This window comes from Carassius gibelio, chromosome B25 (assembly GCF_023724105.1).
Source record: "Carassius gibelio isolate Cgi1373 ecotype wild population from Czech Republic chromosome B25, carGib1.2-hapl.c, whole genome shotgun sequence".
NCBI classification, from domain to species: Eukaryota; Metazoa; Chordata; class Actinopteri; order Cypriniformes; family Cyprinidae; genus Carassius; species Carassius gibelio.
The window spans coordinates 22448418-22468813 of NC_068420.1; the positions used below are offsets into that span (position 1 = coordinate 22448418).

At 37.0% G+C, this 20396-nt stretch overlaps 1 protein-coding gene across 1 annotated transcript; it reads left to right on the forward strand.

Moving 5' to 3' along the window:
• The first annotated feature begins 685 nt into the window (after positions 1 to 685).
• Positions 686 to 15373, forward strand: LOC128014364 (fibroblast growth factor receptor substrate 2). The gene is made up of 8 exons (XM_052597933.1): positions 686 to 840; positions 953 to 1033; positions 1982 to 2088; positions 4202 to 4290; positions 4895 to 5081; positions 9145 to 9303; positions 9513 to 9682; positions 13356 to 15373. The coding sequence occupies exons 3-8, from the start codon at positions 2058 to 2060 to the stop codon at positions 14268 to 14270; spliced, it is 1551 nt and encodes a 516-aa protein (XP_052453893.1). The 5' UTR covers positions 686 to 840; positions 953 to 1033; positions 1982 to 2057; the 3' UTR covers positions 14271 to 15373.
• Positions 15374 to 20396: the final 5023 nt, after the last annotated feature.

Genomic DNA, 20396 nt, shown 5'->3' on the forward strand with positions numbered 1-20396 from the left:
ACACAGCAAAAATAAGTTCATTTACTACCATTATGGGGACATTTACTATTATCTAGGTTAAGTTGCACACACACACACACACACACACACACACACACGCACAATTTTACTCTTACTACTCTTTACTAGTATTCTATTATTTTCAGTTCTATGTATTTATTTATTTAAATGCCCTTCAATCAATCTATTTGTGACAATTAATAAGTCAACTTTTTAAATATATATTTCAATAAAATTTTCTTTTTATGTAGAGTTTTTGGTATATATAACTTTATGTATATTTTATGGGGCATACTTTACAGTAGAGATGTAATTTTGTCAAATTAAACAAAAACAAATGATTTCCTATTGTGTGTATTTGTTATTTTCAACATCCTATAACTTAATAGATCGTATAGATTACATTTTTCATTTCAAGATAATACAATTTCTCTGAAAGTAAAGTTTATCTGCCTGTTTAAATTATTATTAAATTATTGAACTAGCACTAAACTAGTAAGACTAAGAAACTGTCTTAGCAAGAAAGTGTGTTTTAAATGAGTTTATTATCTATACTGCGCATAGTTGAAGAAACATCCAACAATGCCAAGTGCAGCACTGTGTCGTGATTTATCGGAGTTGTGGTTTGATCATCTTTAGTTTGGACTCCTGCGCAGAACGTAACTCACGTAAAATGACTTACACACGCGCATGCGCAGGGTCTCCGGGCTAAATGCTAATGCTAGCTCACACTGGTTTGTAGCGGCCCTAGATAGCAACAAAATAAACTAACAAATAACCTTAATTCCGAATTTACTCTTTAATGCGAACTTTTACTTTACACCATACTGGGCCACGGAGGTCAGTTAAACGTGATTTAGTAGTGAATGTTTGATTATTAAGTGAAAGAGGGTAGATTATTTTGGCGCTCGGGCGGACCTGTGCTAGTTTAGCTAATGATTCTTTTTTTCAGAAAGTTATCATATAAACTGGGGATAATATGTGGAATATTAAGCGTTGAAAAAAAACGATCCTGACTGATTAAAAACTTAACGTAAGTATTTTTCCCTCATCTCTTTAACATAAAATGTTTATGTAGCTAACGTAGTCCTGTCGGCTGTTTATGTTAGTTTGGTTACGTTAATCCAATTAAGTTAAACAGCTATGTGAAATGAATAAACATTTATTTGTTTTATTAGGATTTGATTGTGTAACAAAAGTTGGATTTGTTCTCTTCTGTTTTCACGTCGAGTCTTGTCATTGATAACTGTTAAGATCTTGAGTTAAAGTTACTCCACTAAAACCATCCCGGATTCAGTAAACAGTATAGTTCTTCGCTGCTAATTGTTAATATTCAAGAACCTTTTTTCCGCCTAATAAAAGTTGTGTGTTTTGACCAATATGCAGAACATAAACATGCAAATATGTCATACGTGGTTGACACCAGTGGCCCTTAATGCTTTGTTAGGGTAGATAGAATATAAGATAATTCCTCCTTTTTATGGCAAGGCACGATCAACTTTCATATGTCATTTGGTTTGACTCCCCAAAACGTGATGTTTATTAATTAAATATAAAAGTATATATTTAAAAATGTATTTTTTTTTATGATAAAGGTGTGGCATTTACACAAATGGACCACATGAGTCATTAAATGAAATCCTTTCTTGAAAGTGGAATGGCTGTTTTTCACAACCATCATGAATATCAATTATGTTTTTGCTTATCCAAAGTGACTTGGATTGCATTCAGGTTATACATTGGGTCAGTTGATGCTTAGACTGTGAATCGAACCTATGACCATGGCATTACGGTTTGGGTTATAGGAATATAATCAAACAGAAAATGACATGGTTATGTTACTTGACTTAAATAGGTGATGCCATTTTATTTTCATGATGCAGTGTTGTCTGTCTTTGTCAGTAATTATATCTGTTCACTCAAAAATAATTCTTAACTACAGTATCATGTTTCTCCACAATTTTTTTTTTCAACATTATAGAATTGCTTCAGACGCAGCTATCACATCTGTAAACCCTTTTACATGTAGAGAATGACTTGTTTGCTTTGGCTTGGGAATGAACCAGGAACCCTGGTGGCTGGATCTGGGTAAGAACTTGCAATTCACTTTTTAAAGGGGTCATGTGTTGCATTCAATTTTACATAAAAATCCAGCATAAGAAAGAAATAATTGCCAATTTTCTACCTGGTTTTTGGCCTTCTGATTTAAACATTTATTCTTAGGATCATATCTCCTCATATCTCACTGCTGTGCATCTTCGAATAGGAACTCCCAAACGAGCTCTAACAGATAAAGCATTGAAATTGACATCCTTACTCATCCTTGTGTGGTGCAACATTACTGTTGGGTCTAATAGAGCACAAGGGTTGCAACAGGAATGATTTTCACAGTACATAATCTGTTTCAGGAAATATAGCAGTTTTGTGGCGTTTTCTTATTATAAAAGAAATTATTATTACAGAAAAACATTTTTTGGTGCTGTATTTTAACGTTTTCTCTTAAAAACTGTTCACACAGCTGCTGAGATGAACTTTTACTGATGAATAGAGAGAAGTATTAAGCTCAGAATAAGGGCAGGGTGGATGATGTCAAGCGTGCTCATTAGCTATGCTCACAATGATTGGCTGAAAGTCTCTGTCAGAGATTTTTCATAGAAATATTGTAGAGTGCAATATTATGTTGCCATATTCAAATAAAAGTTAAAAAAAATAAAACTGTTGCCACATTCAAATAAAGATTTTAAAATCAAGATAAGTGTCACTAATTATTTTTTCAATTGTCAGCCTCTTAAATGTGTGCTGCTCAGAAACTGTTAGAGAATATGCATATAAACATCCTTTTAATAAACCCAGTGAATAATCATGGCTGAGAGTAAGACATGCGAACGTAAAATATATCCAAACTGGATTCAAGAAGAGCTGCTATGTCTTGTGGAGTGGTGAAAACAAGGATATAATTGAGAAAATTTGCAGTTGGGATAACCTCCAAAACCAAAAAGGATGTTTGGGAAAATGTATGTGCAAATAAATGCAGCGTGTTTCTAAAATGTTTACGTTCAGAGGCAGATTGCCAGCAACCGCAATCTTAGGAAAGTTTGTGATTCGTCTCAGTGACTTAGGAGTCCTCTTCACTACTCCTAACCTCTCACAGATTCAGGAGCTCGTTTTAGAGAGAAAACTCTTTGTGAAATACTCTTAGAGCAAAAATTTAGGATTCATAGATTTAGGATTCACAAGCCCTAATCTCTTGAAAGGTTTTCTCCTAAATCAGCGAGTTATGATCTACTTTTAGACTTGATGTTTTGGGAATATGGGCACAGGTTGTAACATCTACTACTTTTTAAACTGGCATAGTAGTATTAATAATTTATTTATTTTACAGGATATTTATTTAAAATATTTATGGCTTTTTTTATTTCGTTTTACCTTTTCATATTTTTTTTTTATTTCTCTTGCTTTAAAACGTTAAACCATAAAGCTTCTATTTTGGCAGAAAACCACAGGGAGATTGCTTCTCTTTTGTCTACAAATATAGATTACAAATAATTCACATTATAAATTTGGCAGAAGAGGATGGAGTGTGTTTTGCATTTTTAAATGTGGGTTGTAATCAACCCAAACGTACAGCTCTTGAAGAGTTTGAGTTCATGTGGAGAAGCTTTTACTGTGAAACGAGACACTTAAAAACATTGGATCAAATTACTGATAGTCAATTGTATATATGACATGATAACCCTCAGTATTCATTACTGATGCATTCCTAGTTGTCGCTGCAGTATATTTTAATAAACATACCTCTTTACAGTACAGTGACCTCTTTGAGGTCAATGTCTGATGGAATTGTGTGAAAAAAAAGGAAAATTAGAGTCTTTAAAGAAGAGAGTACATGTATGTCATGGCTAGAACAGAATGTGGTAAAACCATCTACAACAGAATGTAATATTTCTAAAATTATAATTGAGACTGTGTTGTCAAATGCTTACTGGGATGTAAATAATGCACACCTTGACTATTTAAAAAAAAAATTCCCAGCCCAACTTCATGTTTCAATCAGAAATGCATCAGCACTAGCTGCACTCATTGAGCAATCAACAGGGACTTGAAGAACAAATTAAAAGTACCTGTTTTCCTGTTTACTGTCAGAATTTGAATTCTGCTTCATGCCAACTGTACAGTGTTACATTTGGTCTTCGTGCTCTAGGTATCAAATGGTCTGAAGAAGCCATGGGAAGCTGTTTTAGCTGTCCGGATAAAGAATCAATCCCTGACAATCATCAGAGTAAATTTAAGGTCAGTATGTTTCAGCATGCATGAAACCTGTGATTAATAAAAGAGTTTATGACATGTGGCAGATAGAATGGGATAAATGTTATGAAAATAAGTTATGAGACGAAGAGGAGTGTAAGAAATAATTTTTTTGACTAATTTTAAATCTTTGTTCGACCAACTTGTTTCTACAAAGTGTCTTTTAGGTCATGAAAGATTAACACATGGATGTTTATTAAAAGGTGAAAAACCACCATCATGCCTTATTGCTAAATTAAAATGACTGTGAAACATATTTTATTGGATTGGTTTTTAATGCAAATCGTCAACGGTTTTATTCAGAGGTGTCTAACTGATTTATTTACAAAAGTTTCACCAGAATGTATTTGAGAATTTTTGTCTGGTGTACAATTGAAATGTCTTTTATAACCTTTTGTTAATTGTATACCTTGTATAATGTATTCAGAGATCACCATAAAAATAGCCCTGGTGCTGGCATGGTATTAAAAAGTGAATGAATAAATAAAAAATCAGTATGCATGTGTTAGATTGTGATGATCTTGTTTGTGGCGGGTTGAGCTCATTAGGATTGTATGGAGTCAGGTTTGGATTGGTTTGATGTGTTCAGGTGGTGAATGTGGATGATGACGGAAATGAGCTGGGAGCAGGAATCATGGAGCTGACGGAGGACGAGCTGGTCCTGCGCACACGCAAATGTGATGCGGTCAAGTGGCCTTACCTGTGCTTGCGCCGTTATGGCTATGATTCAAATCTCTTCTCATTTGAGAGTGGCCGTCGCTGCCAGACAGGTCAAGGTAAAGTTGAAGTCTCCATCCTTTACACCAGGGATCCTCAAATCTGGCCAACGAGATCCACTCTCCTACAGAGTTTAGCGCTAACCCTAATCGAACACACCTGAGCATGCTAATCAGTGTCTTCAGGATCATTAGAAAATCACAGGTAGGCAAGTTTGATCAGGGTTGGGGCTAAACTCTGCAGATTGGCCATCAAGGGCAAGGTTTGAGGAACCCTGCCTTACATTCTTGCAGATCATACTTGATTATACAGGTGCATCTCAATAAATTAGTATGTCATGTAAAAGTTAATTAATTTCAGTAATTCAACTAAAAATGTGAAACTTGTGTATTAAATACAATTCACACAGACTGAAGTAGTTTAAGTCTTTGGTTCTTTAATTGTGATGATTTTGGCTCACATTTAACAATAAACCACCAATTCACTATCTCAACTAATTAGAATATGGTCACACGCCAATCAGCTAATCAACTCATAACACCTGCAAAGGTTCCCTGAGCCTTCAAGATGGTCTCTCAGTTTGGTTCACTAGGATACACAATCATGGGGAAGACTGATCTGACAGTTGTACAGAAGACAATCATATGCTGCGTTTCCACCAAAGGAACTTAACCCAGGAACTAGGGACTTTGGGCTGGTACTTTGTGTGTTTCCACCGCAGGAACCAAGAACTAAATAAAGTTCCTGGTAAAAAAAAATGCCTCTCAGAAAGTCCCTGCTGGCGAGGTGGTACTTTTTCAAAGTTCCGGAATTTTTGAGGGCGGGACTTGGGTGCTAAACATCCTGATTGGTTGAGTTCACGAAGCATTGGTTGAGATCAACCACCATTTATTCGGATCATTTTCAAAATATTACTGTTATTGTGTCATGAAATTTAATTTTTAAAGTATTTCAGGCAAGAATGTAGTTGTTTAAAACTCAAATCTGTGGTTTATTAATAAAGACAGCGCCTATTTAAAAATGTGTTTCGCCGATCTCGGAGACGTGAGCTCCACACGATCAGCAAGAGCTCAGTCCTCATGTATCCGCTGAGAGCAGCCTCACCTCGGCTAGACCTTCTGATGTGTGCCACTGGCTCTGATGTGTCTTTGGTGATTAAACAAAATAAAATTAGTTTTGGGTAAATGTATCATTTTATATATATATATATATATATATATATATATAAATAAATATATACATATCCCTGAACTAAGTAAATTTCTGCAGCTGTTATTATGTTTAAATGAAAACGAAAGGAGGCAGTGGTATTTGATATCCTATTTCATTTTATTGTAAATATACAGAGAGGAAAACTGCAGTAGCCAAAGCGAGCTGACTGAAGTTATCAAGTATGCTGCTGTTTGCAGATTTAATGGACTTGCATCATCGTGGACGTCACACTCCCTAGTCGAATGCACGTCAAAAATCAGCATACTTTGTATTGAGAAACGCGCGCAGACCTACGTCACCAGTCTATTTGCCTAATCTTCCCGGTGCTTTAGACTGTGGTGGAAACGCAGGAAGCAACAGGTCTGGGGGGAAAAGTTCCTGGGAATAAAAGTTCCTGGTACAAATGTTCTGGGTAATTTCGGTGGAAACGCGGCAATTGACACCCTTCACAAGGAGGGTAAGCCACAAACATTTGTTGACAAAGAAGCTGGCTGTTCACAGAGTGCTGTATCCAAGCATGTTAACAGAAAATTGAATGGAAGGAAAAAGTGTGGAAGAAAAAGATACACAACCAACCGAGAGAACCGCAGCCTTATGAGGATTGTCAAGCAAAATCGATTCAAGAAATTGAGTGAACTTCACAAGGAATGGACTAAGGCTGGGGTCAAGACATCAAGAGCCACAACACACAGACGTGTCAAGAGATTTACTGAACCACAGACAACTTCAGAGACATCTTACATGGGCTGAGGAGAAGAAGAACTGGACTGTTTTCCAGTGGTCCAAAGTCCTCTTTTCAGATGAGAGCAAGTTTTGTATTTCATTTGGAAACCAAGGTCCTACACTCTAGAGAAAGGGTGGAGAAGCTCATAGCGAAGGTTCCTTGAAGTCCAGTGTTAAGTTTCCACAGTATGTGATGATTTGGGGTGTAATGTCATCAGCTGGTGTCCGTCCATTGTGATTTTTGAAAACCAGAAGAAAAAAAAGACAAGTCTCTGTACCCGTTTACCAAACATTTTGGAGCACTTCAGCTGACCAGCTTTTTGGAGATGCTGATTTCATTTTCCAGCAGGATTTAGCACCTGCCCACACTGCCAAAAGCACCAAAAGTTGGTTAAATGACCATGATGTTGGTGTGCTTGACTGGCCAGCAAACTCGCCAGATCTGAGCCCCAGGGGAATCTATGGGTTATTATCAAGAGGAAGATGAGAAACAAGAGACCAAACAATGCAGATGACTGTCAAAGAAACCTGGGCTTCCAGACCACCTCAGCAGTGCCACAAACTGAGACCTCCATGCCACGCTGAATTGAGGCAGTAATTAAATCAAAAGGAGCCCCTACCAAGCATTGAGTACATGTACAGTAAATAAACATACTCTCCAGAAGGCCAACAATTCACTAAAAAATTTTTTTTTAATGGTCTTGCGAAGTAGTCTAATTGGTTGAGATCGTGAATTGGTGGGTTTTTGTTAAATGTGAGCCAAAATCATCACAATTAAAAGTACCAAAGACTTAAACTACTTCAGTCTGTGTGCACTGAATTTATTTAATGCACGAGTTTCACAATTTGAGTTGAATCACTAAAATAAATGAACTTTTCCAAGACATTCTAATTTGAGATGCACCTGTACACTACCAGTCAAATCAAATAAATATAAAATATTTCACAATATTACTGCTTTTACTGTATTTTGGATCAAATAAATGCAGGCTTGGTGAGCAAAACATTAATAATCTTACCATTCAAAAACTTTTTACTTGTAGTTTAAATAATTATGAGTTTATAAGAAATGAATGAATGAAAAATAAAATCATTTTGTGAGACTTGGGAATAATTGGGTACAGACATTTACAGCAATTTGAAACCTTCCCAAACAAGGTTTGATCACCAGCTCTTTGAATAGTTATTAATGTACAACTGTTAACATTTAAACCCATGCTTTCAAAAGGATGAGCTCAAGAGAGTTTGCATGCTTGATCAGGTAAGTCCGGCTTGATGTGCTCCAAACAATTAGCTTCAACACTGCAGCACCTTGCAGGAGAAGCAAATGTTTGCTTCCCTGATAAGAATCCAAATTATGCTACATGTTTTGTGTTGTGTTGTGTCGTGTGTGTGTTTGTTTGTCCATCATTAGGTGTATTAACTAGTAGGACTGGACGATATGATCGAAAAAAAAATTTATCAATTGAACATTTTACCTCATTTACGATTTATGAATGATTTTTTTTTTCTTTATAGTTAATTAAAAGTTTGTATTGTAAATATACTCAACTATGAAAGGTGGGATATTTTTTAATGAAAGAGTGCATTTCTTATCTTTTGTGTTTTTAAAATAATTGAAGGAAACAGACTGTTTATGGTTATTTGCTCTTGTCATGCGAGTATTAAATCTATTTTTAAATCTGAGCTTTGCTTTTTCCATCATATGGCACGTGTGTGTGCTCTAGACAAATGCGGCGGCCTTCATTGCACAGAATATGTGCTGTGAGAAGTGTGCATTACTGGACTGTGCTTCCACTTGCTGCTATTTTAGTCTTTTACTTTAGATATGCTTTTATTTCTGCCGTTTGGAATGCAGTACGTATTCGATGCACAAAACTCATGTACTGTCATGTGCGCCTTGTCTTTGTTTGTCCTGAAGCTCGCGGCTGCGGTTAAATGCACTTGCACCTCCGAATACTTTTATGAAATTGCAACTTGGGAAAATTGTTGATTTCGAGGGTCTTAGTTTTGGTTTTGACTTATTTTCGATTAATCGTCCAGCCCTATTAACTAGAATTTTGTATTATAGTTATTTGTTTTTACTATTATTTGCCACCATTTGCAATAGTGTCCCCTTTTGGTCATTTCATCTATTAGAGCAGGGCAGCAAGTGTTTCTTTAACCATTTGTGTTGACGTTTTACAGGGATATTTGCCTTCAAGTGTTCACGTGCTGAGGAGATCTTCAACATGCTGCAGGACATCATGCATAATAACAGCATCAGCGTAGTAGAGGAGCCGGTGTTTGAGCCCACCCTCGCACAAACTGAACCAGAGCTTCCCCTCACACCTCACACACCAACCAGTACGTCTGCTCTTCATTCAGACTTCAGCATCAATTTATATAAAAAAAAAAAAATTAAAATACTAGTTATTACAGCAACATGCCAAAAAAATAACATTTATTGTGAAGTTTACCATGGTATTTAGTTTTTCATTTATGGTGATTTAAATCCATAATCATTATAGAACAGTTTTGAGAGTCGTTTTTGTTTGTTTGTTTTGTTGCTTCAGCTCCTGGAAACATCCTCCCTACCTTACCAAATGGCAGCTTAAGGTATCCCTCATTAGGGGATGCGTCCTCTCACCCCTCTAGTCGGCATCCGTCAGTCGGGAGCACGTGCCTCCCATCACTGGGCGAGGAGTCCACGCACCCGCTCCTAGCTGCGGAAGAGGCTGTGAGGGTAAGTGGAAATGTTATCAATCTCAAACCCCATTCACAATCATGGTGATTTAGGTTGTGTTTACACATTTCTGTAGTCCGAGTATAAATGTTCTCAGCACCTCACTCAGCATTGGTCTGGTTTCAGACTCAAGTCCTGAATCCTGGTGCGATTCCATTCATCTCTTCATCATTCACATGAATCTCACAGTTCCAGTGTAATCGCTGTACTCTAGCATGATTTTCATGTGAACTGATTTCTGTTCATGATTACTGGTAATGTGAAAGCCAGCCACAAGCTGATGGTTATCATAATTGTTCCTGAAATTCTATATAGGAGTATTCTTAAAAAGTCTGAAACAATCTATCATTTTTATAATCGATTAATGTAACTATTATTAGAACGATTAATTGACTAATGTACGATTATTTCACTGATTATTCAGTAAACTTTGACTGATTATTCAGCTTTTGCAATTAGTTAAAATACTGAGTCCTACATATCCTAAATAAAGGTAATAAGTTCAGCTTTTGAAAATCATATTATGTAATTAAAAAAAATTATACAATTATTTTATACAAATAAATATATTTGACACACAAAATGAGATGACAAAGAAACACTCCCATTCCCCATTTAATTAGCTTTATGAAAAAGTAACTGACACCATTCTGCATAACATCTCATAAGTCATATAGATAAGAAAGCCAATAAAGGTACGCGATTAGACCTTTTATTTTTGGATAAACTTTTTTTATTCACAACATAATCCCTCTTAAAATACCTAATTGGGTTATGATGAACAAAACCGTCCTGAGCTAGATCAAGTTTGATTTCTGCAAACCAAACTATCACTTAATACTGTTTTTCCACTAATAAAAATTATTTTTCATTAGCTAGCTTGACAATGGAGAGGTGCTCTTTAACAGAAAATCAAGTTGCAATTCTAACTGATAGCGACATTGACTTTGGTTTTTCATGTTTAATACTGTAATGTTGCTTGATTTGAGGATATCTGTTGCAAAAAGTATTTTATAAATAAAATGTAACTGACTGGACTTTACTGGAGTGCTGAAATGCAGAGCTCATGCAAATCAGATGCATTCTTAACTGCTGCATTCTCACCCCTGTCAGTTTTTTTTTTGTTTATTTCATTATTGAGAGAAAAGTCCGCAGCATGTATTTTCATATTCATCCAAACGTCTTTTCTCTTTGATTGCATCCAGGAGAGCTAAATTAAAGTCTTGCACTACAGCGCCACACTGGTCAAACCGCATTAATTCAGGCTCTTGTATTAGATCATATATAATCAAATGATTATTTGATGACTAGAGGTCGACCGATAGTGGATTTTGCCAATACCGATAGCTAGGTTGGACCACACTGGCTGATACCGATTAATTAACTGATAGTTTTTAAAATGGATACAGAGCAAAAACAAAAATAGTACTTTATTTAAAAAAACCTTTACAGTACTGTGTATGTGATATGATGCAAGTTTTACTCAAATCAAACAGTCAGATGCTTATGAAGTGACTTTCAGAGCAGTTCTGGAGATGTTGTTCATGCATTTACGTCCTCATTTAGGTAGAAGCTGAAATCACATATTTAAATCCACTTTTGCAGCTTAATAATTACATATACTAGTCCATATCGCAATTTGATTAAAGTGTAATGACCTACTTTAAATTCAAAATTTGGCATTTTGACAGAATTCTGTGACATTCCACGTTAAACTGTGAATTCCGTTTTTATGAATGGATTTCACAATTCCGTCCACGTTTAGATGAAAATGCTCAATATACAATTCATTATGTACATTAACAATGAATCGGGGCGATTATAATAAAATTTAATGGAAAACTATGTGAATGGTGCTCTGAGGCATGGCAGGATTTTCTGTCAGCTGCATTTAATTCCTGGCTTGAAGTTTCTCGGTCTGTTCAGTGTGCAGCATCATGTGTCTAAACAAATAGCACAGCAACGGACACAACCCGGAAAACTGTCGGCATGGATTTTTGCCGTTAACCAGTTGTTCCAGCAATCAACTATCGGTGCCGATTAATCGGCAAAACCAATACATCGGTCGACCTCTATTGATGACAAAATATTTGGAGACAATGTTTTATTGTCGATGTTGTCAGTGTTGTATAATCATTAGCACTATTTGTTTCCCTGGTTCATAATGCTTTTTAATGCTCTGAAAGCTGAATAAATAATATTTCCACTGATGTATGGTTTGTTAAAATAGGATAATATTTGGCTAATATAAAGCTATTTGAAAATCTAGAATCTGAGGCTGCAAAAAAAAAAAAAAATTATATTGATAGTTGACCAAATTAACTCCTTTACAATGCATATTATTAATTAAAACTTAAGATTTTATTTATATTTACAGATATTTATATTTATTAAAGGGGGGGTGAAATGCTCGTTTTCACTCAATATCTTGTTAATCTTGAGTACCTATAGAGTAGTACTGCATCCTTCATAACTCCAAAAAGTCTTTAGTTTTATTATATTCATAAGAAAAAGATAGTCTGTACCGATTTTTCCCGGAAAAACACGAGCACCTAGAGGCGTGACTTGTGGGCGGAGCTAAAGAATCACGAGCGCCAGTAGGCTTTTGCGTCGAGAGCGTTTGGAAGCTGTGACATTACCCAGAGCCGTTGAAAAACATATTTAATGGCTCTGACATTGCCTTGAGGAAAAAAACATCATCCAAAACAAACCATGGCTAACAGTCAGATTCAGCCGTTTATTTATGATCCAGAATCAGATCCCGAGGCTGAAACTGAACGAGAGCAGCAGCAACGACTCGCTCCGAGCGGGGCTCAAACCCGGGTCTCCGATGGGAGGCGGACGCACTAACAAGGAGGCAGAGATATTTTAAGCAGTTTTACTCACCGCCTGCGGTTCCAACACACGATCGTGACCCTTTTTCATTGGGATTGCATCATCCTTAAGAAATAAACGATACGCAAATCCGTCGTCAAACTGGCCCTTATTTGTAAAACAAGCATCTTCGAAATGCAGGGAACAAACACAAACACTTGCACAACTCCGTTGATGCTCTGTAAAAATAAACTCCATCCACTGGTCCCTTAATGCTGTTTTTTCTTTGGTAATCTGTGCAGGGTTGTCTTGCCCGCTCCATCTAACGTCAAACAGAGCCATACTCAAAAAAAACTTTCCGAAACTTGTGACAAACCGGAAGGAGTATTTTTGGAACAGAAATACTCCTTCAAACGTACAACTTAATTTTTGAAACTTTGTCCATGTTTAGCATGGGAATCCAACTCTTTAACAGTGTAAATAACTCAGTATGCATGAAATAGCATTTCACCCCCCCTTTAATATATTTACAGTAGGGAATTTACAAAATCTTAACATCCTAATGATTTTTTTTTTTATAAAAGAAAAATCTATAATTTTGACCCATACAATGTATAATTGGCTATTGCTACAAATATACCTCAGCGACCTAAGACTGGTTTTGTGCTCCAAGGTAGCGTGTTATATCAGCATTTAAATATAATAGTCATCCAAGTGGATGCTGCACACTGCTGGTGGTTGAGGAGAAACCCCCCCACATGCTTGTAAAGCAATTTGGGTGTATAATACACAATAAAGCACTATATAAATGCATCATTCATTCATTGATTCATTCAAAGCATGTCTTATGTCTCCTCAGGGGCACACATATGTGAACACTACAGGTCTGCTGGAGCAGCACAGCCCAAGTCTTTTAGAAGTTCCTGCAGAATTGAATGTCTCTTTATCTGATGGAGAGGAAGCCGTTCCTCAAGAGGCCCCTGATCCCGGCCCTCGAGTGCAGCTGGAGCCTGAAGGTGCTCGCTTTGTGTTGGACCCAACTCCAGTGCAGAGACAGAGGCAGAGAGAGGCCAGTGTGTCAGGAGAGCAGTGTATCAGGAGCAGCTCGGCACAGAACTCAAATGGGAGTGTGGTGTCCCATACGAGCAGCGCAGATGCGAGCGACAGCGTTAGATCCGAGGAAACCTCTCCCGGCGCTCCGGAGAACTTCACTGTCTCTCGCCGACGCAGTCCTCTCATTCCCGACACCAACGTCAACAACTCGGCCCAGCGGAGGACTGCTCTGCTGGACTACGAGAACCTCCCCGCCCTGCCGCCTCTGAGGGAGCACCCCAAGGGCAGCTCTGAAGATGAGGACAGGGAAGAGGCTGTAAACGGTTTCCACTACCATCGGCAGCACAGCCCCGACCCCACTCACTACTACATCAACACGGAGAACGTGACCGCCCCCCTCAGCGCTAACAAGCTGGAGTCGGCCCGCTGGCGGGATCGCTCCGCGCCAACCTTCTTCAACTTTGACTTCCGCCGCCCCTGTTTGGAGTCTCACAGATTGAACTACATCGAGGTGGAGACCGAGACAGAGAACTCCAGCAACCCTCAGACCCCAAAGACGCCCACTTCACCGCTTCCCCAGACGCCCACACGCAGGACAGAGCTGTACGCAGTCATCGACGTGGAGCGCACAGCTGCCATGTCCAGCCTACAGAAAGCACTGCCCCGTTACGACGGTACCTCCAGGAAAACCCGCCATAACAGTGTTGATCTGCCTATGTGAACACTCCTCAAACTTCACCAGGTCATTCCAAAGCAGGTGGACTTGGTATTAGGGTTGCAAAGGGTGGTACATTTCCAGAAACTTTCTAAAAATCTATGGAAGATTCCAAAAAAAAAATCCTTTAAAGTTTTTAGAATTTCTGGAATGTTTCCAAAGTGTGCTGGAAAATGTCCACCTATTTGCAACCCTACATGATATTAGGGCTGGGAAAGTAAATCGATGTATTGTGAATCGAGAAATCGATTCTGCACCGATTCTGAGATTTTCCCAATGCATCGCGATTCTTTCTTGAGTAAATTCTGAGATTGGCTTTGAACAGCAGATGCTTTAGAAACAGCCCTACTCTGCTCTTTTCTAAATTCAAACACCTGAAATAACAATTGATAAAATTTTAAAAGGTTTAAGCGAATTACAATGCTGTTCTCAGTGGTCTTTTTACATGAATCTCTCATCATAAAAGCATTCTGAGCCAAGTGAAATTGTATGACTCAGCCGAACGCACAATCGCTCTTCAGCACTCCTCTTGCTTCCACATTTCCACATTTGTGTGTGGATAAAACCTAGAGCAGAGCACCATCTACTGTTAAAATTCCAGAGTGAATCGTGATGCATTCGGCAGATCTCAGAATCGATCAACGAATCGATTATGCATCGATTTATCATCGCAGCCCTACTTGGTTTCACAGAAGTGGTTTTTGTTTGTAACACTCGTAGGGATTTGATGTAGTTAAAAGAGTGTCGCTCTGTCTCATGTTGGCTTGAGAAAATTATCAGAGGAGCTTGCCATATACCTTCATTTTATTCCTATGGTAATATACTACTACTTTTCTTACACTCATTTTTCAGTGCCTGTTTATTTTTGTTTTATTATGTTAATAACAAGGTTGGACAACATTCCACAGGTCCATTCCGTACGGTACAAATCAGTATTACTGATCATGTTTTTTTTTTGTGGGGGTTTTTTGCCTTTATTTACCCTTTATCAAGTGACTAAGTTGTTTTAAAACCTGTATCTAAAGATAACTTCACAAAATACATTTCAAATTTTTGGCTTTATATAGTAGATTTCAATACGTGGCACAATAAAAGTCTATTTTGTTTCATTGAGGTTATTAGTAGCACAATACATACACCATGACCCCTTTGCCCTGCCATAAACATGCTTCTCATACCTTGATATTATCTGGGTACTATTTAGCAGGATTGCATTTTCATCTTGTGTCTCTAGTGTCATCAGACGGAGTTCCTATTACACTTATCCACCAAAAAATATGGAAAACACCTCTAATCAGAGAAAATATAATTTCATAAAATTTAGTTTCCGGCCTTAATGAGTGACTGTAGCATGATCGCAGTTAATCTGGACCATTTAGGGTTTTTTAGAAAGAGTAGCAGTGTTTTGTAACTGATGTGGAATCGTATGGGTAGCAAACATATAAAATTGTGTTAATAAGATTGGAGTGTGTGGACCACTATGTACTGCTTTTTAAACCAACTGAAGCTTGTTTATGGATATTGTTGGATATCCTGCTGGTTATGTGTTACAGCAATCTAGTCTTAAAGCCATGGTTGTATGAATGTTTGAGGAACAGACAGCTTGCAGGATTTTGTTTATTTATAGACATACAGTCAAAAAGCATGTTAAAGCCCCCGCAAAAATAGTGCAATGGATAATTGTTACCATTTACTGGTAAGTGCATCTGCCAACATGCTTCATGGTTTTTGGGTCGTACTACAAGCAAGCAGTGTAAACAAAGTTGTTGTTTTTTTTTAATTCATAATGTCATAAAAGCATCATACAGAAGTATTTGAATTGCTGCATTACAGTTCCAACTTGATTGTTTTATTTTGTAGCACTAGAAACAGAAAATGAGAAAGAAATTGGCCAAACACACCTCATTGCTCATTATATCTATAGGAAGCACTTTCTCATTTGCACACTACTGAAACTTTGCACTAAGGAATGACTGACAGTGGACTGTTTTTTCTGTTTTGAAAAGCAGAATTATTTGTTTAAATTATTCACTGGTTCAGGGTCAGTTATTCCATGCTCTGGGCAGCAGGCTACTGAAGATTTTTTTCTACCTTTTTTTTTTTTTTTTCATGAGATGCTTTGATTTTAACCAATAATGAAATTATAAAGAAAAAAGAAAAAAACAATCACAGAACATTTCATGCATCTAAAATTTTCGGGCCGAAAATATGATTATTTTAATGTCATGGAATTTCCAGAATTGTCTGATCCGTCGAACCTTGTTACCCTGTCGGGCTGCGTAACCAGAGACATGCTTTAGATATCTACTAACTCAGCACTGCATCAGAAGGGAACAGTGTCTGATCACAACTGTTCTTCTGCTGCATGGAGTGGTGGAGAAAGCAAATGTCTATCGAGGCATGCATGATAATCTCTGTGGGCACACAGCCAGGTCAGTCACATAAACACTTCAGAGCAATGATAATGTTGGACAGACCGGAAATAAAAGAAATTGGAAATTAAAGATTGCAAGTAAGAAGGTACTTTTGAAAGTAATGCATTACAATTTTGCATTACTCTCTAAAAACAAACTAATTGCGTTACTTGGTTACTTTTTATGGAAAGTAATTGTTACATCACTTTTGTATTACTTTTTTTTAGTTATTTCATCTGGACTCTGCTTGCTTTTTAGTTTTCAATGTAAAAAGCTAATGTTTTGGCAAATGTAAAAGACCTTTCACATCAAAAGTAAAATGAATAAGCCTCAGGCTAAAGTGTATATTCATGTCTGCACAGTAGAAAACGCAGCTCAAACAAACCGTTCAGATGCCACCCTGGATTTACTGAAGAACTGGCCGCAGGAGAAGAACGTTCAGCACTCAGCAGTTAAAAAATAAGTAAATAAAATAAACAGAAATGTCTATCTAAAGTCATTTTAGTTGAATTGGGCCACTGAAGATCAGCATCCAAGACACTGATTAAGTGCATAAAAGATATTTGTGTTTATTTAATTATTGAATGTTTATGTTGTCATTCTACGGTGCCCCCTAAGATGACATGTTCGGTTATTTTATCATTAAGTTATTATATTAACCATAGGCCTTGGCTTTCAGACTTTTCTATGAGTGTATGCACACCGGCCATCTGCATAATTTTATATTAACATATTTGTTTCAAATCGTTGTTCATACATTATACCAAGATACAACAGCTTGTTTTCTCCCAACCGTTAAATTATCTGCCAAAACGCCGAATTGCATATGTTGTTCGTTTTTACTGATGATTTTCAGGGAGATGTGAATAGATGATTATCAAGGTTCACTCCCAATGTGCTTCTTCACTGCCTTTAAATAGTGCACAACCCCATTCCCAATGCATTACCGCCCCCTGCTGGACAAATCTAAAAATTTATATGCAACACTACTTCCCACTTAAAGCAGCCTGGAGCAATGGGCGTGTCAAAAGGTGGGCGTGTCGACAGGTTTCTCATTGGTGGAAAGAAAGGTGGGGGCGTGGCAAAAGGTTTAGCGAAAACTGTCTGTTCCGCCTAAAAGGCTAGTCATACTCTTAATCGCTATTGGCTTATAGATTAATAGAAAGCGATACATTAAACACATAATCCTATAAAACCATTTGAAATTCATTCAATTGTAAAAACAGCGTGAATGATGTAAACAATATTATTTTAAATTATTTTCGAAAGTACCTTCAAAACGGCTTGGCGTAATCACCACCGCACGTTTAGGTCTTAGTTTTTCAGTAATCAAAAACAGATTACAATTATTTTTGAGAATACAAACGTCTCTAAACACGGTTAGTCGCACTTGCTGTTCTTAAGTTAAAAGTGATTTAAAGTAATCTGTATTTGTAAACATTAGTGAAATAACAAGAAGAAAAAACTAACTTGTTATTAACTAACAAAGTTTTATAAATACTGTATCAAATGTATTGCTCATGTTAGTTAATACATCAGTCAAATTAAACTATATTGTAAAGTGTTACACTGGAAAACTAGGTTTTGCCTGATAGAGAAAAATTCTTAAAAATTAGTCAGAAGAGTTTAGTAACCTTGTTTTAAGTGACATTAACCAATTAAGCAAACAGACAACTTTATCCACTAAAACATTTATTTAGCTTTCAGTTTCAGTCACCAATTCAAGTAAAAAGAAAGAAAGAAAGATAGATAGATATATAGATAGATAGATAGATAGACCACTCATTAATTAATTCATTAATTAATTCTGCAGTAGCAGTCCATAGAACAGAATCCAGCAAACTCTTTTGTCTGAATAGAAAGCTGTGGAGATCCCTTCTTTCCAAGACCACAGTATCTACAGCATCACACATCTGCTGAGCTCCAGCTCCACTCTGTGTGTCCTCCTCACATCTGGACTGACAGACTTCCAGTCAACCATACCTACACGAGAGAAAAACAAAAGTAGAGATATTCAAACAAGAAGTAACCAATAAAGTAGAATAAAATAACCAATAAAAAAAGAAGCGCAAGTGTCTGAGAGTGCAAGTCTGCAGCCAGACCCTTCTCCATTATATTATAATACAACTGTACTACTGACTCTTCACTGAGTAAAGTACATATGCTTCCTGTGCATGGTTTCTAAAAGAATGGAATCAGAAAAAGTTGACTGGCACTCATCTATACCACAGGTTATACTAATATTTACATTTACAATTATTCATTTAGCAGACCCTTTTATTCAAATCGACTTACAGATGAGGACAGAGTGGAAGCAATCAAAAACAACAAAAAGAGCAATGATATATAAGACCTATAACAAGTCTCAGTTAGCTTAACACAGTACACATAGCAAGGGCTTTTAAATAATATAATAAATAAAAAGAAAACAGATAGAATAGAAAAAGAATAGAGCAAGCTATTTGGTTAATGTGCATGTACCACTCCAACATGTTGAGTTAACTTCACAAGAGAGAACGTCCTTCGAGACTTTGGGCAATGGTACAGTCAAGGCATGATGATCTAATACAAGAGGCAAATCATTCAGAGGAAAGTTACTGACAGTGCTTATCTCGTCTTCTAATGTTGAGAATGTGCCTCTGAAGGAAAGTCAGTGTCTTTCTCAGGTGTGGTGGATATGCAATGTTGAAAGCAGAATACATCCAGAAGGCTGTAATGAAGCTTCATCAAGACTGGTGCACGGACACACATCTGTTCCATCTTCTGTCACCACACTGAGCCCTCCTCCTGTGATTGCCATTTTACAGTCAGTATCCATCAGGTGTACGGTAGGAAAGGTGTAGCCGGGTCCCCCTTTCATAAAATAAATAAATAAAAAGAATAATAACAACAACAATAATAATAATAATAATAATAATAAAGAGGAAAAAAAAAGAAAACACTTTTCAGATTCATCAGATTCTGTTGCATCCTCTTTGGCTCAGACAGTGAAGCTACAAACACTGCAGAAACAATCAGAAGCTAATGTATAAGGTTCACAATATACAATGCATTTCATGTTCTTGTATACACTGATAAATCTTACATTGTTTTCTAAAACTATTGCTTTAAATTATTATACTTACAGGATGTATTCTGTACTCTATTGTATAAAAAGGACGCAGATATAAACAATCATCTCTGAAGGATTCGCCATCGATGCGGTCATCGTTTTGTCTCACTGTACATATGTCTGTCAACAACAATAAACTAATTACTAAAACTGCAAGATATAACGCAAAGGAAAAAATTTGATCGTATTGTAACAAACTTATCTTTATATACATATTTGTGGTATATAAAGTATAGATAAACGTATAAACGATGAATAATTACCTCACGTCTTATCGCCGCCACCTTGTCTAAGGAAATTACGTAATGTATATTTACTGCTGATTGGCCAGCACAGTAAAACTCCTTCCACCAATGAGAAACCTTTTGCCACGCCCCTACCTTTCGGCACGCCCATTGCTCCAGACTGCAGCTACCCCTATCTCCAATTCAAATATACACAATATCCTTTAAGTGTGCTAATACTTTTCTATTTTTTACATCCCAAAGTCCTTTAAATGTGAGGGTTGTTTCTGTTCTCTTACTCAACATCGTAGACCCCTAGTATGTACAAGTTCAGGGTTTTTTACTTCTGGAATTGATGTCACTTCAGGAATGGTAGGAGCAC

What these genes read in the sequence shown, in the direction of transcription:
- LOC128014364 (XM_052597933.1), top strand. Translation starts at nt 2,058, where the DNA reads ATGAACCAGGAACCCTGGTGGCTGGATCTGG. An exon ending in ATCATCAGAGTAAATTTAAG is followed by an intron (nt 4,291 to 4,894) that starts GTCAGTATGTTT and finishes TGATGTGTTCAG; the next exon opens with GTGGTGAATGTGGATGATGA. An exon ending in CACACCTCACACACCAACCA is followed by an intron (nt 9,304 to 9,512) that starts GTACGTCTGCTC and finishes TTGTTGCTTCAG; the next exon opens with CTCCTGGAAACATCCTCCCT.